This window comes from Esox lucius, chromosome 25, assembly GCF_011004845.1.
Source record: "Esox lucius isolate fEsoLuc1 chromosome 25, fEsoLuc1.pri, whole genome shotgun sequence".
Lineage (NCBI taxonomy): Eukaryota > Metazoa > Chordata > Actinopteri > Esociformes > Esocidae > Esox > Esox lucius.
Window position 1 is genome coordinate 1063198 of NC_047593.1, and position 24385 is coordinate 1087582.

At 39.6% G+C, this 24385-nt stretch overlaps 1 protein-coding gene across 1 annotated transcript in view; it reads left to right on the forward strand.

The window, feature by feature from the left end:
• The window catches only part of stox2a (storkhead box 2a), a 123190-nt gene that overhangs the window by 84969 nt on the left and 13836 nt on the right, over positions 1 to 24385 (forward strand). Inside the window, exon 2 of the mRNA XM_013133049.4 lies at positions 11469 to 11621. Coding sequence (XP_012988503.2) covers positions 11469 to 11621 — 153 coding nt within the window. The remainder of the gene's footprint in view (positions 1 to 11468; positions 11622 to 24385) is intronic.

Here is a 24385-nt window from a genome sequence, read left to right on the forward strand (position 1 = left end):
AAAATCTCCCCCTACTCCATGTCACATACCCGTATGCAGATTTATAGCAAAGATGGTAACGTGCATCTTTGTTCAAACCAATGGTATGGGTAAGAAATAGCAAGAATAAAAACCATCTTTACTCAGATCAAAGTGTTTGATCTTCCTATATCTGAACAGTGAATGCTAAATCAGTATTCAAAAACAGAGCACATTGTTGCCTGGTTCTGGTAGACATGGCTGGGGTGTCAATCAAATTATATAGCTAACGTTAGCAATGTTGACATGATGTTGAAAGCAACGTTTTTCTATTTTCTATTTGACCACTTAGGCTTTGTCAGCGTATTTCCAAGCTGTAGCGTAATTTAGATGAAACAGTAATTAGCCACTGTTTAGTCATTAGTCTCGTACATGCAATCAAGTTAATAAGGTGTAATCAATTAGGATAGAAGACAAGCTTTCTCAAACAAATTTGCTTTGTACACTTTATTGCTGTTAGTGTGCACAGTTTGAACACTTGTGACGAACTGCGTCAAAAACCTAATCTGAAATGTTCATGTTTTTTATCCTAACTTTCTCATGCAAGACAAACAATTATTAGATTAAATTAGATTCAACTTTATTGACATTGAACAAGTACAAGTACAGTGCAAAAAAATGCAAATAGATATATACAGTGCATATACAGTGGGGCAAAAAAGTATTTGGTCAGCCACCAATTGTGCAAAATGAGAGAGGCCAGTAATTTTCATCATAGATACACTTCAACTATGAGAGACAAAATCAGAAAAATCCAGAAAATCTTTTTTTTTAATGAATTTATTGGTAAATTATGGTGAAAGACCCAGCCAAGTTTCATCTTCAATGCCCTTGCTGATGGAAGGAGGTTTTCACTCAAAATCTCATGATACATGGCCCCATTCATTATTTCCTTTACACGGATCAGTCGTCCTGGTCCCTTTGCAGAAAAACAGCCCCAAAGCATGATGTTTCCACCCCCATGCTTCACAGTAGGTATGTTGTTCTTTGGATGCAACTCAGCATTTTTATCCTCCAAACACGACGAGTTGGGTTTTTACCAAAAGGTTTCATCTGACCATATGACATTCTCCCAATCCTCTTCTCCCAGTCCCATCCAAATGCTCTCTAGCAAACCTCAGACGGGCCTGGACAGGGGGACACGTCTGGCACTGCAGGATTTGAGTCCCTGGCGGCGTAGTGTGTTTCTGATGGTAGCCTTTGTTAGTTACTTTGGTCCCAGCTCTCTGCAGGTCATTCACTAGGTCCCCCCTTGTGGTTCTGCGATTTTTGCTCACCATTCTTGTGATCATTTTGATCTTGCGTGGAGCCCCGGATCGAGGGAGATTATCAGTGGTCTTGTATGTTTTCCATTTTCTTATAATTGCTCCCACAGTTGATTTCTTCACACCAAGCTGCTTACCTATTGCAGATTTAGTCTTCCCAGCCTGGTGAAGGTCTACAATTTTGTTTCGGGTGTCCTTTGACAGCTATTTGGTCTTAGCCATAGTGGAGTTTGGAGTGTGACTGTTTGAGGTTGTGGACAGGTGTCTTTAATACTGATAACAAGTTCAAACAGGTGCCATTAATACAGGTAACGAGTGGAGGACAGAGGAGCCTCTTAAAGAAGAGGTTACATGTCTGTGAGAGCCAGAAATCTTGCTTGTTTGTAGGTGACCAAATACTTATTTTACCAAGGAATTTACCAATAAATTCATAAAAAATCCTACAATGTGATTTTCTGGAATTTCTTTCTCATTTTGTCTCTCATAGTTGAAGTGTACCTATGATGAAAGTTACAGGCCTCTCTCATCTTTTTAAGTGGGATAACTTGCACAATTGGTGGCTGACTAAATACTTTTTTGCCCCGCTGTAGAGGAGGGCAGAAAATGTACAAGAACTAAGCATCCTGTATGTTTCAAGTGGGATGAATAGTTGTGCGGGTACAAATGCCAATTCTAAATGGCATTCTAATCATGCAATCGAGGTAAGGTATGGTAGCATGTGCAAGGTAGCATGTGCAACCGGGATGCAGGGATAGCAGCAATGAGATCCCTGAGGTAGATGTATAACAACAGAAAAATGTATGTACAATGGCAATTCAAAATGTTTTTGCAAATAAACAGTTATGGGGCACATTCACAATGTTACATGATAACACCTGTAGTATACACTCAATAAGGATTATTAGGAACACCAGACTAATATTGTGTTAGACCCCCTTTCGCCTTCAGAACTGCCTTAATTCTACGTGGCATTGATTCAACAAGGTGCTGAAAGAAATGTTGGCCCATATTGATAGGATAGCATCTTGCAGTTGATGGAGATTTGTGGGATGCACATCCAGGGCACGAAGCTCCCGTTCCACCACATGCCAAAGATGCTCTATTGGGTTGAGATCAGTACAGTGAACTCATTGTCATGTTCAAGAAACCAATTTGAAATGATTCGAGCTTTGTGACATGGTGCATTATCCTGCTGGAAGTAGCCATCAGAGGATGGGTACATGGTGGTCATAAAGGGATGGACATGGTCAGAAACAATGCTCAGGTAGGCCGTGGCATTTAAACAATGCCCAATTGGCACTAAGGGGCCTAAAGTATGCCAAGAAAACATCCCCCACACCATTACACCACCACTACCAGCCTGCACAGTGGTAACAAGGCATGATGGATCCATGTTCTCATTCTGTTTACGACAAATTCTGACTCTACCATCTGAATGTCTCAACAGAAATCGGGACTCATCAGACCAGGCAACATTCTTCCAGTCTTCAACTGTCCAATTTTGGTGAGCTCGTGCAAATTTTTCCTATTTGTAGTGGAGATGAGTGGTACCCGGTGGGGTCTTCTGCTGTTGTAGCCCATCCGCCTCAAGGTTGTGCGTGTTGTGGCTTCACAAATGCTTTGCTGCATACCTCGGTTGTAACGAGATGGTTCTTTCAGTGAAAGTTGCTCTTCTATCAGCTTGAATCAGTCGGCCCATTCTCCTCTGACCTCTAGCATCAACAAGGCATTTTCGCCCACAGGACTGCCGCATACTGGATGTTTTTCCCTTTTCACACCATTCTTTGTAAACCCTAGAAATGGTTGTGCGTGAAAATCCCAGTAACTGAGCAGATTGTGAAATACTCAGACCGGCCCGTCTGGCACCAACAACCATGCCACGCTCAAAATGTGTTCCTAATAATCCTTTAGGTGAGTGTATTTACCTATATGTTAGTCTCAGAAATCCCAAATTTATTTTGGATGTACGCCGCAGCAGTGTCCCAGTTGCGGCTGCCCAGAAGTCAGCCAGAAACGACCAACCATATAAGCGCATCTTATCCAGTTATTCAACAAGGTCCACAGAACTGGACCATTATCTGTGTAAAACCTTATGTTGAAATTTCAACCCAGTCTGCAACAATATCACATGATTGTTGACGTTTGAAACAATAGACCTCATGTTACTATCTGATAGGGTTTTTAAAGACATGACACTTTCCAACCATGTTTTAAAACACATGAAACTAAATTAGTTAACAGTGTAATTATCAAGAACTAATGAAATTCACAGAATAACCAGTGAATGTCAAAATGACATCATCAATTAGAAGTGGATATCGAGAATGCTAAACTATAGTTAGAATTGTCTTACAATTTTGGTACCGACATCAGCTGGACGACAGCTCAACGTGAGAGATGAGTATGGATTTGTCTTTGTTTTAGAATTTGAAAATAAATGATTTTAGAAAGCCCGGTTCGAGTCCAAGTGAATCCTTTTTCGTATATGGTTTTGCTAAAATAAAACACTGGCAGCACCCCATTTGCTTGTCAGTTTCTAATATCACATCTTAAATCAAGCATTGGATTGGATGTATTTTATGAATATTTAACTCGTTTCTGTCGTTTCTCTCGTAGAGATGTGTCATTGAGATATACAGTTAGGTCCGGAAAAAGTTGGACACTGACACAATTTTCATGGTTTTGTCTCTCTACGCCACCACAATGGATTCGAAAAGAAACAACCGAGATGCAATTGAAATGTAGACTTTCAGCTTTAATTCAAGGGGTTGAACAAAAGTATTGTATGAAACATTTAGGAATTGCAACCACTTTCATACACTTTCCCCTTATTTCATGGGCTCAAATGTAATTGGCCAAATTAACACAATCATAAATAAAATGTTCATTTTTAATACTTTGTCGAGAATCCTTTACAGGCAATTACTGCTTGAAGTCTGGAATTTATGGGAAAAATCCAAATGCTGGGTTTCCTCCTTTGTGATGCTTTGCCAGGCCGTTACTGCAGCTGTCTTCAGTAGTTGTTTGATTGTGGGTCTTTCTGACATAAGTTTTGTCTTCAGCAATTGAAATGCATGTGTGATCGGGTTCGGATCAGGTGATTGACTTAGAAATTGCAGAATATTCTTACAAAACTCCTTGGTTGCTTTTGCAGGATGTTTTGGGTCATTGTCCATCTGTAAAGTGAAGCGCCGTCCAATCAACTTTGCTGAATCTGCATAGAATTAATCCATCTTCTGTCACATCATCAATAAACACCAGTGACCCAGTGCCATTGGAAGCCATGCATGCCCATGCACCCACACTGCCTCCACCTTGTTTTACAGATGATGTGGTATGCTTTGGATCATGAGCCATTCCAAGCCTTCTCCATGCTTTTTTCTTCCCATCATTCTGGTACAGTTTAATCATACAAACCAGATTCCAAAAAAGTTGGGACACTGTACAAATTGTGAGTGAAAAAAAATAATTGAAAAAAGGAACAGAATAATTGAAAAATCTCATTAACTTAAATTTAATTCACAATAGAATATAGATAACATTTCGAATGTTGAAAGTGAGACATTTTGTAATGTCATGCTCATTTTGGATTTCATGAGAGCTTCACAGGTTGCAATAAGAGGCCGGAAAAGTTAAATGTACAGATAAGGAACAGCTGGAGGACCAATTTGCAACTTATTATGTCAATTTGCAACATGATTGGGTATAAAAAGAGACTCTCAGAGTGGCAGTGTCTCTCAGAAGTCAAGATGGGCAGAGGATCACCAATTCCCCCAATGCTGCGGTGAAAAATAGTGGAGCAATATCAGAAAGGAGTTTCTCAGAGAAAAATTGCAAAGAGTTTGAAGTTATCATCATCTACAGTGCGTAATATCATCCAAAGATTCAGAGAATCTGGAACAATCTCTGTGAGTAAGGGTCAAGGCCAGAAAACCATACTGAATGCCCGTGATCTTCGGACCCTCAGACGGCACTGCATCACATACAGGAATGATACTGTAATGGAAATCACAACATGGGCTCAGGAATATTTCCAGAAAACATTGTCAGTTGCTGGCTAAAACTCTATAGGTCAAAAAAGAAGTCGTATCTAAACGGGATCCAGAAGCGAAGGCGTTTTCTCTGGGCCAAGGATCATTTAAAATGGACTATGGAAAAGTGTTCTGTGGTCAGACGAATCAAAATTTGATTGTGGTGAACATGGCCTTGTCCCAACTTTTTTGAGATGTGTTGATGCCATGAAATTTAAAATCCACTTATTTTTCCCTTAAAGTGGCACATTTTCTCAGTTTAAACATTTGATATGTTATCTATGTCGTATTCTGAATAAAATATAGAAATTTGAAACTTCCACATCCTTGCATTCTGTTTTTATTAACAATTGTACAGTGTCCCAACTTTTTTGGAATCAGGTTTGTAGTTTCATCTGTCCAAAGAATGCTGTTCCAGAACTGGGCTGGCTTTTTTAGATGTTTTTTGGCTGAGATTAATCTGGCCTCTCTATTCTTGAGGCGTATGAACCTTGTGGTGACCCCTCTGAATTTACTCTCGTTAAGTAATCTCTATATGGTAGACTTGGGATAAGGATATGCCTACCTCCTGGAGAGTGTTCTTTGCTTGGCTGGTTGTTGTGAAGGGGGTTTTCTTTGCCATGAAAAGGATCCTGTAATCATCCACCACTGTTGTCTTCTGTGAACGTCCAGGCCATTTTGTGTTGCGGGGCTAAACAGTGCATAATTTTTTTCTCAGAATGTACCAAACTGTTGATTTGGCCACTCCTTATATTCCTGCTATCTGATGGATTTTTTTACAGCCTAAGGATGGCCTGTTTCACTTGCATTGAGAGCTCCTTTGACCACATTTTGTGGGTTCACAGCAACAGGTTCCAAAGCAAGCACGTTTATTTATATAGCACAATTCATACATAGAAGCAATTCAATGTGCTTTACAATTAAAATAAAAATGCAATATAATTAAAACAGATTGTTACAATTCTCTAGCTCAGTTGTCCCCAGGGTATTTCAATCCTCACATTCCAGCATCAACCAGTCAGTTCCTTTGTAAGATAATGTCTTTGCATCAATGTCTAACTTGGCTCTCTCCGGGAGGACATTGATGCCATGTCTGTACATTTTATATTCAACATCAATGAATTACAGTTACCGTAACTGTTTACGGTACCACCCAGGTATCTCAATCCTCCCGCTCCGCGCTTGGATAAACTCGTCAATCATTTTGGGAGATAATCCCCTTTGTCGATGCCCAAACTGCAGCACAAGAACTTGCATTATCCGTCATCCGCAGATTGTTACATTTACACAGAGGTTATACCTCTGGTAGCACCAGAACTTGCATTACGATTGGTAAAAGATAGCAAAATAGAAATGTAATAACAAACAGAATAACATACCAGAATAATAACAAAACAGAAAATAGAAATATAATAAAACCATGATAAAAACATAAGAAGCTATGAAAGCTGTAAGGCTAAACAGTGCGTTTAATTTTAAACACCTGTGAAACACCTGTGAAAAGAGAAGTGTTTTAAACCTGGATTTAAAAATGTATATGTTTGGGGAATGTCTAAGATCTTCTGGTAGTTTATTCCAGTTGTGTGTAGCATAACTGCTAAACACCGCTTGACCATGTTTAGTTTGGACTCTGGGCTCTACTAGCTGACCCGAGCCCTGCTTGGTTTATATTCTTCAAATAAACCATTCAGTGATTCATATACTAAAAGCACCACTTTAAAATCTATTCTGTAACTGACTGGAAGCCAGTGCAAAGATTTAAGAAATGGAGCTATGTGCTCTGTTCTCTTGGTCCTGGTTAACATTCTAGCAGCAGCATTCTGAATGAGCTGCAGCTGTTTTACAGTCTTTTTGAGGAGGTCATTACAGTAGTCAACCCTACTAGAGATGGCTTCTCTTGGTTTTTTTGGTCACCAGGCCCTTAATTCTTGCTATATTTTTAAGATGGTAGAATGCTGTTTTGGTGGCCGCTTTGATATGACTGTTAAATGTGAGGTCTGAGTCTATCAGAACACCAAGATTACGCATTTGGTCCCTGGTTTTTAGGGCCCGAGAATCCAGGTCTTTACTAATACTAGTTCATGTATTTTGTTGACAAACACAATAATCTCGCATTTATCTTGGTTTAATTGTAAACAATTTTGTTTCATCCAGGTATTTATGTGCTCTATACAATGACACAGTGAGTCTATTTAGCTGTTGTCATACGGTTCGAGAGCCATAAATAGTGCACCAGAGCCCCCACTCCGCTTTCTATTCTTGTCAGAGCCAGTTTGCGCTGTTCTGTGAAGGGAGTAGTACACATTGTTATAGGACATCTTGAGTTTCTTGTCAACTTCTCACATGGAGTAGTCTTCATTTCTCAGAACAAGAATAGACTGACAAGTTTCAGAATATCTTTTTTTGTTTCTGACCATTTTCAGTCTGTAATCGAACCCACAAACGCTAATGCTCCAGATACTGAACTGGTCTAAGAAGGCCAGTTTTATTGACTCTTTAATCAGCACAACAGATTTCAGTGGTGCTAACATAATCACAAATGGGTTTTCTAACGATCAGTTTTAAAATGATAAACATGGATTTGCCAACACAACTTGCCATTGGAACACATGAGTGATGGTTGCTGATAATGGGCCTCTATATGTCTGTTGATATTCCATAGAAAATCTGCCATTTCCAGTTATAATAGTCATTTACAACATTAACAATGTCTGCAAATTTTATGTTATTTAAATGGACAGGAAAATTGCTTTTCTTAAAGAAAAAAGGACATTTCTAAGCGACCCAAAACTTTTGAACAGTAGTGTAAGTACAAACCCGATTCCAAAAAAGTTGTGACACTGTACAATTGTGAATAAAAACAGAATGCAATGATGTAGAAGTTTCAAATTTCTATATTTTATTCAGAATACAACACAGATGACATATCAAATGTTTAAACTGAGAAAATGTATCACTTTAAGGGAAAAATAAGCTGATTTTAAATTTCATGGCATCAACACATCTCAAAGAAGTTTGGACAAGGCCATGTTTACCACTGTGTGGCATCCCCTCTTCTTTTTATAACAGACTGCAAACGTCTGGGGACTGAGGAGACAAGTTTCTCAAGTTTATGAATAGGAATGTTGTCCCATTCTTGTCTAATACAGGCTTCTTCTAGTTGCTCAACTGTCTTAGGTCTTCTTTGTCACACCTTCCTCTTTATGATGTGCCAAATGTTTTCTATGGGTGAAAGATCTGGACTGCAGGCTGGCCATTTCAGTACCCGGATCCTTCTTCTATGCAGCCATGACATTGTAATTGATGCAGTATGTGGTCTGGCATTGTCATGTTGGAAAATGCAAGGTCTTTCCTGAAAGAGACGACGTCTGGATGGGAGCATATGTTGTTCTAGAACTTGGATATAACAATGTCAGCATTGATGGTGCCTTTCCAGATGAGTAGGCTGCCCATGCCACACGCACTCATGCAACCCCATACCATCAGAGATGCAGGCTTCTGAACTGAGCGCTGATAACAACTTGGGTTGTCCTTGTCCTCTTTAGTCCGGATGACATGTCGTCCCAGTTTTCCAAAATGAACTTCAAATTTTGATTTGTCTGACCACAGAACACTTTTCCACTTTGCCACAGTCCATTTTAAATTATCCTTGGCCCAGATAAAACGTCTGTGCTTCTGTATCCTGTTTAGATACGACTTCTTTTTTGACCTATAGAGTTTTAGCCAGCAACGGCGAATGGCACGGTGGATTGTGTTCACTGACAATGTTTTCTGGAAATATTCCTGAGCCCATGTTGTGATTTCCATTACAGTATCATTCCTGTATGTGATGCAGTGCCGTCTGAGGGTCCGAAGATCACGGGCATTCTGTATGGTTTTCCGGCCTTGACCCTTACGCACAGAGATTGTTCCAGATTCTCTGAATCTTTGGATGATATTATGCACTGTAGATGATAACTCCAAACTCTTTGCAATTATTCTCTGAGAAACTCCTTTCTGATATGGCTCCACCATTTTTCGCCGCAGCATTGGGGGAATTGGTGATCCTCTGCCCATCTTGACTTCTGAGAGACACTGCCACTCTTGAGAGGCTCTTTTTATACCCAATCATGTTGCCATTTGACATAATAAGTTGCAAATTGGTCCTCCAGCTGTTCCTTATCTGTACATTTAACTTTTCCGGCCTCTTTTTGCTACCTGTCCCAACTCTTTTGGAATGTGTAGCTCTCATGAAATTCAAAATGAGCCAGTATTTGGCATGACATTACAAAATGTCTCACTTTCAACATTCGATATGTTATCTATATTTTATTGTGAATTAAATATAAGTTTGAGATTTGTAAATTATTCCATTCCTTTTTTACTCACAATTTGTACAGTGTCCCAACTTTTTTGAAATCGGGTTTGTACATAAAGATCGAACATTTGCTGCAATTGGAGTTTCATTTAAAGCATTTTTCACAAAATCCAAAATGGCAGAAAATCCAATATGGCAGACTTTTTGAGTTACATTGGCAAAATTGTGACTGAATTCGGGGAAATGAGTCCTATCGCAAAATTTTGTTAGCTTTTTATTGCATTTTACAAAGGACTCAGAGCTTTGTAATGGTATGGCTCTACCCATATTGTTCATATTCCCCAGTTTTTATTTTATTTATTTCTGCTAGTTTACACTTATGTATATTACTGATATATTTTTTGCTTTAAATATTTCTTAATTCTTATTATGTAGATGTAGTGTGGCATGTCACAGGAATTTCATTGTGCAAGATGATGCTGTGTTGTTAGGTGCATTTGATAAATAAACTTGTGGATTTCCTTTGTTTGTAACAATGTCAATGTCTGACTGCTCGTTTGCCTGCTGGTGAGTCGAGTTGAAATGTAATTCTACCCACTCAGCAGTTGGGACAATACCTCAGCCACTCCCGAGTCGTATTGTGGGAGAATCAATGGAGCAACCCCACCAATGAGACATACAATTTTGCCTCCAGGTAGGCTGGGCAAGGGATGACGATTAACCTGTTCACCATCGCCCCCTTTTAGCTGCTGTCCAAGCTTCTATTCGGGCCAATTCATCATCTGTGTATTATGTTTAGAACAAGTAAGGCTCTATCCCTGGAAAAAATGTCTTGCTCATATTCAGAGTCTGAGATAATATGTATTTTCCTTTCTCTCTCAAGCAAATAAAGTTTGACTGTCCGATGTGAATATCAAAGACGAAATAGGTAACTTGCTTTCTAGCTAGCAAATACTAACTTTCGTTTACTGTAATGTATACACCTACCCTTCCCGAACAAATGTGTAGATTGATTCAATTGTAAACACACAAAGTACCCGTTTATTAGAAATTAGAATTATATTGCAGAAACTAACATGTTATTTCGAGAACGACAATATTGTTATGTTCTTTGAGTTAAACAACACCACTTGTCTTAGTTTGGAGTGTTTTAGAGTAGTTTCCGCTTGCAATGCAGCTTTGCGATAGCAGTATATGTACGGTTTCTATTCATGAGTTTGCACGACACTAATAACGCTAATTACTGAGACAGAGCTGAATAAGGGATTGTTTTAAAAAATGACTCTATGTGCCGGAAAGGACTGACTCAGGGTAAGGGGACTGTCACCAACATTAGATTTTTGGACAAACTATCCCTTTACCTGATGTACCATTCCACTGTCACTTTCTGTGAGCTCCTCGGCAGGACAACCAGTAGTTTGAGCTTCACGCTCTTGCTTCCTGTTGTGCATGTATTTATGTGTTCCGCACACATGGAAATGTTTCTAGGATAGTTTGATTCCTTTTCTCACTCACTACTTAATTTAAAAAAAATATGTATGCCAAACAAAGAACATTGATTGAACGATTAACAAATAATATAACTATGAATGAGGACCACTTTTACTCTTTGTCTAAATAAAAGAAAAATACATAATTTAATTTCACAGCAAATTTGAAATAATCCACTTATTTTGAGATTTTGTTTTTGTATCAGGTTATTTTACCACAGAGTCACTTGTTAGCCTACATACTGGACCAGGTCCAGAAATCTGGGAATATTTTTTTTTTTTAATGAAGGGAAGCTTCAAAAACACCCTTCCACCCATTTTTTATTTTCCCTTCATTTATTAACTCTTGTCTGCTTTCCTCCTGCAGGTGATGTGTCTCCCATCAGCATGTCACCTATCAGCCAGTCCCAGTTCATCCCACTGGGGGAGATCCTGTGTCTGGCTATATCAGCCATGAACTCTGGTCGCAAGCCGGTCACCCAGGAGGCCCTGATTGAACACCTTGCTACCTGTTTCCCAGGTACAATCCTAGCTCCAGGGTTGGAAGTGAAATTTGTTTCAGCAAAAATGTACAGGAAGGTAGCGTGGGAATGGGATATGCATACCAAATAACAGACTCTATTACATCAGATAGTGTGTTGAAGCACCAGCAAAATCTGAAAAATGAATGTAGTTATGTTTTATTTCATTTTGCAAAAACTCCCTGTTATATCGATTGCGCCACAATTCCTTTGGTGTGTAGTTGTGTCATGTTTCTCCTTAATTGAGCCATTAGATGCCTTTCAGTAATGTTCCTATTAGTAGAAATCTCAATAAATGTAGAAGGTGTCACCATTTTTTCTAGCTAGCTAACTAACTATACATCACAAAGCAAGATTGCTTGTCATCATGATTTGAAGGATACATTTTGGAAGTGATCTTACATGATGATATTTAAATCATATGTTTGTACTGGAGCTTTTTCCTTATATATTTTTCCTGAAAATGAATTTACTGACCACAACGGTTTTATCAGGACCAAGACGGCCAATATAAGTTTATTCCATTGTTTTGTGCTGTGCTTCTTGCTAAACAGTGTCCGTGTTAATTAACTTACTGCTTCTTATGGCTTGGTTAAGAAGCTATCTATTGAGATCTGCAGCTAGTAGGGATGTGCTAAACATGTGATTCTTGTAATCAGATATACTTGTAATAGGAAAACCTGTAAGGGCATTTTAAAAGATGGTTAAGCCTACATCTCATCTGCATGTTACTGACATCAGAGTGCTTGTCAGTGTGATTCTGACGTTCCTTCACTCTCTCAAAATATATTATAGTTTAAAAATTATCCTGGCAGCTCTATTGGCAAATGTAAATTGCAATTTTTATAACCCTTATATTAACAAAACATGATAACAAATGCATTTTAGTTGGTCCACATAGCAGTTTAACATTTGAGATGGGCAAAGTTTCTCTTCTAAAAGCAATCATATGCCACAATATTTGTAGAGTTGCAGTTTACTTTAAAATGTGTTAAATTATCTACTAATCAACTGTTGTTCAGAAAACATTTGGGGATTAGCAATAACAGAATTCAAATATGGCCTTAATAAGCTCACCTCATAACTAAACTGCAAGACACTTCTTCAGCAATGCAACCACCCACAAAACAACATAAAATAGACAAAGAAACCATAATTTGGGGAGATTGGATGTAATAGTTTATAGTGTCTTTCCCTGTCATTTCCCTGTAAAACCAATTGCGAAGCATACAGACAACTGTCAATACAGTATCGCCACAGCAAATTCAATGAAAAATTTCACTAGCTGTAAGGCTAGCTATCAAAACATTTTGAGAAAGGAATTGAGAAAATTAGGTGCTGAAAAACGAATGGATGAAATAAAATGCAGGTGTCATTATGTGTGTGTTGTAAGGGCTTCTCTGAGAATCCAGTCATTGCAACAGGCTCAACAAACACTCCCACCCATGCTTGATGAATAGGGATCTGTCCGTCTGACAATTGTCCACTACTTTGGTTTTTAAACATGTTAAACATAATTTGTTTACTGTTATTCTGCTACTACTGCACATTTTGCGTCCTTCATAGAATTATCAACCAGATTTAGTAGAAAGTTGAGAAAGCATGAATTTGCTGTTCAAAATGAAAATATAATTTGAAAAGGTTTTTTCTGCTGGTATATGTGTGTCAAAGTTGTAATGACCGAGTCAGACAGGTGGGTTACAGGTTCCAGATGCGGAGCGTTTATATGATGTTTTTGGACAGTTTACATTCAAAAATAGAGAGTCAACTATACAAAGGAATTGGCAAGCGGTGGTCAAAAAGGCAAGGCAACAGGTCAAAAGTCCAAAGGCCAAGGCAAAAGTACAAAAATCACAAGGCAAGTTGAGAAAGTCCTTAGCTATTGTCTAAACACAGGATATCTAAGTACTAGGGGATGATATAAGGAGTGAGCTAAACAAAGACTCAGTTAAGTTGGCAACAGAGAAACAATACCTCACAAAGGAGCTACAAACCCGAATTGAACTAAATAGCAACTACTAGAGAGCAGCTGAACAGAAACGCAGGTGAAACTCATCATGTTAGTTTTTACAGTTATAGCCCCGTAGCGTTTCAGGTCTCAATAAACAAAATGTTACTGTACATTGTGTAATTTATTGAGAACAAAATTACATAACAATGGTCAATGGAAACCATGTGACTCAGTAGTGTGCGTGGCCCCCACGTGCCTGTATTCACTCCTGACAACGTCTGGGCATGCTCCAGTTGAGATGGCAAATGTTGTCCTGTGGGATCTCCTCCCTGACCTGGATCAGGGCATCAGTGAGCTCCTGGACAGACTGTGGAGCTACTTGGTGGCGTTGTATGCACCGATACATAACGTCCTAGAGCTTCTCAATTGGATTCGGGTCTGGGGAACATGAGGGCCAGTCAATGGCATCAATGCCATCGTCATCCAGGAAATGCCTGCACACTCTGGCCACATGAGGCCAGGCATTGTCCTGCCCCAGGAGGAACCCAGGGCCCACAACACCAGCGTAAGTTCTGACGATGGGTCTGAGGATTTCATCGCTGTACCTAATGTGATGGCAATTTCAACGATTAGAACTTTTAAAAGAGTAAGGACAGAGACAAAATTCTCTTGCACAATTAACAGTTTATTTGTAAATAGAGAGACATGTCGAACGCTTACAAACATAATCACCCGAGGAGTCTCTAACTTAATACATGAACAGTTTGTTTTTATTACAGTTAAAAGGGTTGTGGTAAGATGCTGCCCATCTGTCTGTGTCACATAGGTTTTACCTAAAGGGAGGGCTGTCCCCCCCACCTTATCCTTCCTGCCATAATGTTTACTGTTGTGTTTACTTAAAGGGGCCAACTGACCTTACTTCACCCCATGGACCACATTCCTAAGAAACAAAGGACTGGCACCCTTCTTGGTCTAGGCAGGAGAACAGATTCTCAAAGTACCTAGTGATGCTCTGATATTATACAGGCGTGTGTCAAAATCAAAGTAAAGATTTTCATACCAGGCAATAGAAAGACAGACATTTCCTTAGTTCAAATGTACATAACACTAATAGCTGTCAGGGTACCGTTGGCTAGCACATGGAGGTTTGTGCGACCGTCCAAGGATATGCCTCCCAAGACCATCACTGACCCACTCTGACTCAAACTGGATGATGTTGCAGGCAGCATAAATTCACCACGGCGTCTCCAGACTCTCATGTCTGTTACGTGTTCAATGTGAACCTGCTCTCAACTGTGAAGAGAATCTGGTGTTTTCTGGTGAATGCCAATCAAGCTGCACAGTGCTGGGCTGTGAGCACAGATCCCACTAATGAACGTTGGGCCTTCATGCCACCCTCACAGCGTCTGTTTCTGACAGTTTAGTCAGAAACATGCACACCAGTAGCCCACTGGAGGTCATTTTGTGCTCCTCCTGTTCCTCTTTGCACAAAGGAGCATATACTAGTACTGCTGCTGGGTTGATGTCCTTTATGGCCCTTTCCAGCTCTCCTCATGTGCCTCCTGGAATCTCCTCCATGCTCTTTAGACTGTAGTGGGATACAGAGCAAACCTTGCTACAACATGTATGGATGTGCCATCCTGGAGGAGCTAGACTGCCTGTGCAACCTGAATGGGCTGCAGGTACCGCCTCATGCTAGCAGTAGTGACAGGGACACTTGCATAATACAAAGCTAGAAAAGAATCAATAAAATACTTAATAGGCTCCTTTACATTTTGCCAAGTTGGCTTGGTGATGGCCATAAACTTTCTTAAGTTTAAGCCAACACAGACCTCCTTAATACTATCTGCTTCTTGTGATTCCCAATATAGATTGAAGTAACCAATGGTAATAATTTCATTTGATATATATATATGTGGATAGTTGGTTCATTTAGCATATCTTCCTTGGCAGATGTTGGGCGATATACTCCAAAAACTGTAATAAATTACAATTGCTTCCTAATTTAATACATATAGCTAGCAATTCAAATTCCTTATGAATACCTATACACTTTAGAAGAGACTGAAATGTGATTTTTTGGTAAAAATGGCAATACCTTCTGAGGACAAGATTACTACTTACAATACCTCTTTGTTAATGCAAGCATGTAGCAATGCAATGGTCAAATACAATACTTATAGTGTATAGTGTAGGTTGAGCTGACAAAATGATTTGTACAAAATAAGCTTACATGATCTCTCTCCTCATTTAAGGCAGAGGTAAAGCAATGGGACTGCAAGTAAAAATCAGTGGTTGCCTTAGCTGAGGTTGGTTTGGCCAGTCACTTCCTTAAGGCTGTCTTGTAGTTAGAGATAAAATCCAGGCACCCAGATGTCTTGGGTGGATACCATCTGTATGTATTGGTACTGATTATTAGAGCTGTTATAGTCATGTGAAATTATTATAATGTATAATTAAGGCCATCTGTGTTGCTGAACACTAATATTGGGTGACGACTTTCTAGTAGCCTTCGCTTATTACTTTAGACAGTGTCCATTGTCTGGCCTACCTGTGATGTATGTGGAATGATAAGAAATGTGAAAAGTGATTGTTGTCTGTCTTGACGGTATTAACTTTCTCACTAAACTTTGTGCTTTGAGCTTTTGCGTATGTCAGTGTGTGTTAATTCATTTGGAAAGATGCAACTTAAAAATACCCCTATTTAAAATGCAGCTTTTGCTTATGTAAAGGCTGAAATCAAGTCAAATCATGTCACAACATGTAAGATCTTGTAACCATCAATATTTAATGAAAAAACTAATGAATACATTCTCAGAAATATAATGTTTAAAAAACTGTCACTGCCTTGGTTGCATAACTGTGCACACCCTTTATAATAAGGGTTGGAACTGTTCTGATTCAAGTTATGACGACTTCTCTGCGTGGCACTGCATGCTCTTTCCCTCTCCGGCGCTCCACTTCGCCAGTGTACCAACCACCGGCAGGAGCAGATGGCAGCAACGCACCCATTACACACACCAGTTTTGAGTTAGTTATTATGAAGTCTATTTTAGTTCCTGGTTTTCACCCAAAACCTCACAGGTTATTGTGTCTGTCAGTTTGGATATTGTCTGTCACTTGATGTTAACAGTAGGATGACATCAAGTGACCTACAAAAAGAATGGCAAACAGCAGCTGGGGTGAAGTGCACAGTGAGGACGGTTGGAAACAGGTTCCTAGGGGCAGGGGTGAAGTCATGCAAAGCTAGAGAAAAGCCTGTCATCAATGAGAAGCAAAGAAGAGCTAGGCTGAAGTTTGCAAAAGACCATAAGGATTGGACCGTATAGGAATGGAGTAAGGTCATCTTCTCTAACGAGTCACATTTTCAGCTTTGCCCAACACCTGGTTGTCTAATGGTTAGACGGCAACCTGGAGAGACCTACAAGCCACAGTGTCTCGCACCCACTGTGAAATTTGGTGGAGGGTCGGTGATGATCTGGGGATGCTTCAGCAAGGCTGGAATCACGCAGATATGTCTTTGTGAAGGATGCATGAATCAAGCCAGGTAGAAGGTTATCCTGGAAGAACACCTGCTTCCTTCTGCTCTGACCATGTTCCCCAACTCTGAGAATTGTTTTTTCCAGCAGGACAATGCTCCATGCCACACCGCCTGGTCAATCAAGGTGTGGATGGAGGACTACCAGATCAAGACCCTGTTATGGCCAGCCCAATCTCCAGACCTGAACCCCATTGAAAACCTCTGGAATTTGATCAAGAGGAAGATGGATGGTCACAAGCCATCAAACAAAGCCGAGGTACTTGAATTTTTGTGCCAGGAGTGGCATAATGTCACCCAACAGCAATGTGACAGACTTGTGGTGAGCATTCCAAGAAGCATGAAAACTGTGATAAAAAATCAGGGTTATTCCAACAAATATTGATTTCTGAACTCTTCCCAAGATAAAACATCAGTATTTTGTTGTTGAAAAAGGAATATCAATTTGTTTTCTTTGCATTATTTGAGGTCTGAAAACAATGCATTTATTTTGGTTATTTTTACCAGTTGTTGTCTTCTACAAATAAATACTCTAAATGACAATATTTTTACCTTGGAATCTAGGAGTAATGTTGTCAGTGGTTTATAGAATAAAACAAGACTGTACTCAAACACATACCTATGAATAGTAAAACCAGAGAAACAGTTTATTTTGCAGTGGACTCTTTTTCCAGAGCTGTATATCAGAAAAGTAATTGCCAGAATCAAATGGCTGACTTAGATAATATCTAGATATTCTAACAAAGTGACTGGTACATTTTTTGTGTTCCTATTGGGATCACAGCCTGCTTGAGTTGCACCAAAACCTGCCAACACTGACTGAGCCATAGTGTACATGTCTATAAATATCCAGAACTGAACTGTAATAACTAGAATCATACTTACCTAATATCCAGACAATTACAACAAAGCGATCCGTACGTAGTTTGTGTTCCTATGGGGATCACAGGTCAAAAGTAGACTCCACCAAAAATGGTGACCAACCAGAGCGCATAGTGTAGGCTACATTTCTAAAAATATCCAGAAAAGTAATCACAAGAATCATACGGCTTACCATAGCTAATATCTAGGCATTCTAACGAAGAGATTGGTATACAGTTTATTCCTATAGAGATCACAGGTAGATTTGGACAAAACAGGTCACCATTGCACGCTGGAGAATCCAAGTCTTCCTTTGTTAGTGGTCGATTCCTTGATGCCCAATCACAAACGGCACTTCTACTATGTCATAACGCCTGGAAACATGACCTCTACGATGTAGGAATGATGGGAAGGCATATGGGTCAATTCCATAGTGACAGAACACAACATAGGGCACGTCACTGGTCAATAATGGTGAATACCAATGCAGTTTTCGTTTCATTTATGCAATATAGCTTTCAACCCAAAATGTTTTAGAACATAGAGGAAGGTTATTCCAGGAAAACTATGTGACGACAATGACTGTTCAGCTCAGACAGGCAAGTGTGTGATGACCCATTACACAGTTTAGATTAGTAAGTACATCGCTATTTATGATCTATAGCATCGGATATAAAAAATTTCTTCTGTCAACATCTTTGTTTTTTGGAAATAATTGTGTATCTTGGTTTGTATTAACAAGAAGTAAATACAAACTGCGCTATCGGTCCTCTGCTGCCATCTAGTAGCCGTTTGGTGTAATCCTAGGCCAGGGGAAGCAACCTGTTTTTATAGAAATTCATAAAAAAGGTTTCCATATCAATGGTGTGGAACCCAACTAAATTGTATTATTAATTGTATTAATTAGATACAGTCTAAAACAATGTAATATGACAGTGAGGGCATGGGAGTAGCACAAATAGCCATTGAAACAAAACATTATGGTTTCAATAAAATGTTGTCATACCAGATCTTTTCAAAATATTCATTTTCTAAATAGTGTCCCAGAAGTCTGTTTTTATGTGTTTTTGTATTAGCCGAGGGGGTTGTGATTACCAGGATATACAATACTTCATGATACCTGTTACAGAACTGAATATAGGACCCAAGATTTTAAAATAGTAAAATCTGGCCGAAAATCGCTCTGCCATCTAGAAAACCATTTTGTTAGCACAGCAGAAAACTGTTGTGCTGATTCAAGAAGCAATAATACTGTCCTTCTCTAGAATAGTTGAGTATCTGGAGCATCAGCGCTTGTGTGTTCGATTACAGGCTCAAAATGGCCAGAAACAAAAAACTTTCTTCTGAAACTCATCAGTCTATTCTTGCTCTGAGAAATTAAGGCTATTCCATGCAAGAAATTGCCAAGAAACTGAAGATATCGTGCATTAATGTGTACTACTGAGTGTGTAGTCTTAGAAACAGACGCCAAGGTCACAGGTCCTTAACCCCCTGACTACTACGCTTAAAATGTTTGGGTTTCACTACTTTTATATTTGGGCATATAAACATTATGTAATGTAAATCGATCATTGTGTATTTGGCATCAAATTATTCCAAAGTTCCTCAGCTAATATATAATGATCGATGCATAGCATAGCATAGCATCATCTTCCGCTTATCCGGGGCCGGGTCGCGGGGGCAGCAGTCTAAGCAGGGATGCCCAGACTTCCCTCTCCCCAGACACTTCCTCCAGCTCTTCCGGGGGGACACCGAGGCGTTCCCAGGCCAGCCGAGAGACATAGTCCCTCCAGCGTGTCCTAGGTCTTCCCCGGGGTCTCTTCCCGGTCGATGATCGATGCATGTTAATGTTAATGTATAAGGTAGTGTTTTAGAGAAAAATGCACAATAAAGTAAATAATTTCATAAGCGAAATCTGATTTATTCTATATATCATTGAATTCTGACCATAACACACCCATACGGAGTGATACTCCCAATACAAATGTTCTGTGCAAACACAAAGCACATTTGTGTAAGAAAAGGCTTCACAATGAATGTGAACAGAACAATGAAATTAGTCACGTTTTGTGCAAGCAGACAAATATGTTTATGACAGCCATAATTACGTCACTATTTATCATTGAAATCAGCCCAAAAACCCATGTGGAACTGTTCTGCCATTACAAATAACTATTATGATGACATTAGTATGACATTATCTCATGATCAATAATTTATTTGATGTTACTTACCAGTCCGATAATGGACTCTGTTATAGTGCTCTGTTAGCACATTGTTAGCATGTTAGCATTCCTTCATTGTGTTCTGGTCATGCAGCTATCCACACTTGTACAAACCAAAAAGGACTATGGCTACATTGAGTAAAGGTGTTTTACGTTTTGCTATTTTATACTACTGATAATAATACTTATAAACTTCCGCCCGCTTTCACTACTTTTCCATTTGAAAATGAATCATGTATTTGGTATCTATGGACTCAGAGGAACACAAGCTAATATAAGCATGCATGTTCATGTACTTATAAGATATTATTTGAGTGAAAATGTGCAAAACAATATAGAATTTAAAAAACAAAATGAGATTTTTAAAGTTATTATTGAATTCACACCACACAACCATGTCAAACAGGTTTCAAACTATCTACATATTTTTCTAACACTTTCTTACACAAATATGCATTCCAACAATAAAATATAAATAGAAAATGCAATAATAAAAATGTTGTGCAAGCAGTCCAAATCTTTTTTTTCCAGTCAAATTACTCAGGCATGCCACTCACATCTGAAGGCCTGTGTGCAGGGTTTGCTGGGTCTAAAGGTGCAATAGGCAGCCACTGCTTCCGGAGTCACCCCCAGCAAGTTGAGCTGTGAGCAGCTCCATAAAAGCTCTGTGTGCCAGGGGCTTAGTCTTTTGTCCTGCACACAGCTCTTTGTGCGGAATGTAGCTGTTGCTTGTGGCTATGTCCACAAAGTGCATGAACATTGTCTTATACCACCTCATCACTTTGTGGTGAACAGAGATGTATTGGATCAGATGATCCGACAAGTCCACACCTCCCATGTATTTGTTATACTCCACAATTGGACTGGGTACGGGAACGCTGATTTTCTCCCCGGCTCCAGCTTTGTTCTTCTTTCTTCTCATGATCTTGCCTGATTTGTACACTTGATGGATGGTTGAGCAAATGGAAACCTCTCTTCTGTCCATCCACTTGACAAAGAGCCGGTTGCCATCTCTAATCCACCTGATCGCACCTCTTTGTGATTTCTTCGACAGGGCATTCACCGTGGTCTTAGGGGTTTCCTTCCTCCCGTCTCGATAGGTACCACAGGCTCCAAAGTTCAGAGAAGACAGGTGCTTGAAGAGTTGAGTGCTTGTATAAAAGTTTTCACAGTAGATGTGATAACCATTTCCCAAAAACAATTTGTCCAGGAGGCCCACAACTGCATCATAAGAAAGTCCAAATCCTGTCTGGAATTTGGCCTTCCCAGTGTACAAAGTGAAGTTAGATGTGTATCCGTTGGAAGAGTCTTTAAATAGTACCCGCAAAACACCAGTCTCAACAACAACAGTGAAGAGGTGATTTCCAGGCAGAGTTGAAAAGAAAAAGTAACATCTCAGATTGGCCAATAATAAGAAAATATTGACAAAAGAACACAGACACTGGACAGAGAAAGATCTCTTGGAAAGCAACTGTATCTGATGGCTTTTGAAAGGGCTATGAACAAAGCAACACAATTAATCTTGGCCATCTTTGTATGTAAGAGATCAGAATTCTTTGGTGTATATACACCGATCAGACATAACATTATGACCACTGTCAGGTGAGGTGAATAACACTGATAATCTTGTTATCAAGTCACATGTAAGTGTGTGGGATATATTAGGCAGCAAGGGAACATTCTGTCCTCAAAGAAAAATGGGCAAGCGTAAGGCTCTGAGCAACTTTGACAATGACCAAATTGTGATGGCCAGACAACTGGGTCAGAGCATCTCCAAAACTCCTTCCCTTGTGGGGTGTTCTCGGTCTGCAGTGGTCAGGACCTATTAAAAGTGGTCTAAGGAAGGAAAAGCGGTGAACCAGCAACTGGGCATACAGACGAGCTGCTGTAGCTCAAATCTCTAAACAAGTTAACGCTGATTGTGACGGCAATTCCATCAATTAGAACTCCTTCTGGGTAAAGCAGAGAACAAAACACTATTTAAAACAAATACAGTTTATTAATATTTGCAAATAGAGACAGAAAGACACTAACTCAAGATCTGTCTGTCTGGCATACAGTTCAGAAACACCTCCTTTTGTATGAACAAGAAGGTGAGACAACATCTCACAAAATAACTGATCTTTGAGCATTACATGACTATAGTCTCAATCAGCCCAGGCTTGTTCCTTTGATTAGTTTAGCTCTGTATTAGCATATCTTGTATTTTGCTACTGTCTAAATACATGTACTCATTACTTTACTATCAACACAGTAGGTACAGTAAGGGAAAATTATTTGATCCCCTGCTGATTTTGTACGTTTGCCCACTGACAAAGAAATGATCATTCCATAATTTTAATGGTAGGTTTATTTGAACAGTGAGAGACAGAATAACAGCAACCAAATCCAGAAAAACACATGTCAACATTTTTATAAATTGATTGTTTCACACAAGGTTTGTAATCCACCGGCACAGCCAGAAGAGGACTGGTCACCCCTCTGAGCCTGGGTCCTCTCTAGGTTTCTTCCTAAAATTCGACCTTCTTAGGGAGTTTTTCCTAGCCACTGAAATTCAACACTACTGTTGTTTGCTCCTTAGGGTTTAAGGCCGGGTGTCTCTGTAAAGCACTTTGTGACAACTGCTGTTGTAAAAAGGGCTTTATAAATACATTTTATTGATTGATTGATTTGTCCTAGGGGTGGGCATCCTCTGACCGGCACCAGTAGGTTGTAGGGTTAATCATCTGCCGACCTGGAGGTTGTCTAGATGCTTTAAGTTTCCCTCAAGGGTTGAGAAAGTTAACCAGATAGGGGAGGACAACATGTCCCTTGTGTCAAGCCCAGGACATGTGATAGAATAAAGGGCATCTGTTTGATTGACATGAGACCGATGGGCAACAACTTACCACACCCCTTTTTCTATGTAATAAATACGGATTGTTCATGTATGGAGTTAGAGACTCCTCGGATGATTATGTCTGTAAGCATTTGACGCGTCTCTCATATTTGCATAATAGTTAATAAAACTGTTAGAATGTGCCAAGAGAACTTTGTCTCTGTTTCTTACTCCTTTAAGAGTGTCGATACATGGAATTTCCATCACAGTGGCAAGCCAGTTTCTTGTTGGGTATAGCGGTGGAATCAAGCCGTCAGGGTCCGGGGAACCATAGCACGGTTCAGCGTTGTCATCCAAGGCGTCACACAGCCAGTCCTCAGCTTTGGGTTCTTCAAACTCCAGTTGGTTGTGTTCATGAGACATGTTTTGTAAAGTCTGCCGACTGCTTGATGGTCACAAGTGGTCTGTCTGTTTTTATCCTGTGTTGAGGACTGTGTTAGCTTAAGGCAGGGCTTCAGGGTTGTACGTCCATCAAACATTCCACTGTCGCAGTCAGACTAACTTTTTGACATTGTCAGGAAATAGTTCCAGTCTAACAGAATCATATTGTTTTATTCCCTTGATTACTTTAAACAGTACATCTACCGTATTATGTCTACCCTGATTTGGGCCCAAATAAAACACTTAAAAAAGGTGGTCCATAAACTGGCATTAAAGAGCATTTGATCTGTCACACCAGCCTTAAACTCTTCGGGTAATTCATAAAATGCAACCTCTGGTATGTCAGGGTTGAAAATGTATCAACCAATCTGCCTGTCCAACTTCCACTCATGTGCGAACATATCCTGGTGTAGTTGATGAATTTGTGTTAAACTCTGCATCGGTTTCTTCAGGGCTGGCAGGTTGATTGTGTCTTTGCCGGTCATTTGTAATCTCTTGCTGACTCGCTGAGCAGCGGTTAAGCTGGTAGCTTTCAACAGTGTTTCACCCAAAATGTTGATCGCTGCACAATCCGCCATGGTTTGTAATGTGTACACAAGTTTACTCAGGCAAGACTGAATGACCATCACCGGGGTCTGTGTGGCTTGAATACACAGGTCTGATACAGGATGCTGAGGCAGAATAAACATTTATTTTCATGACTATAACCCTATTGTAATGTGTGTAGGTGAAGAAAGAGCCAGTTGCAGGAGGTTTGATGAATGAGCATTATTTACTAAAGAATCTATGCAAACTAAAAAAAAGGAACTGCATAAAATGCAGCCTTTAGAAACAAAATACAATAAACAGGCTGAGACTGGAAACAGAGTGACAGCTAACAGCTGGTCCGTAGTCAATATCAAACACAGGAGACAATCAAGCACAAAGAC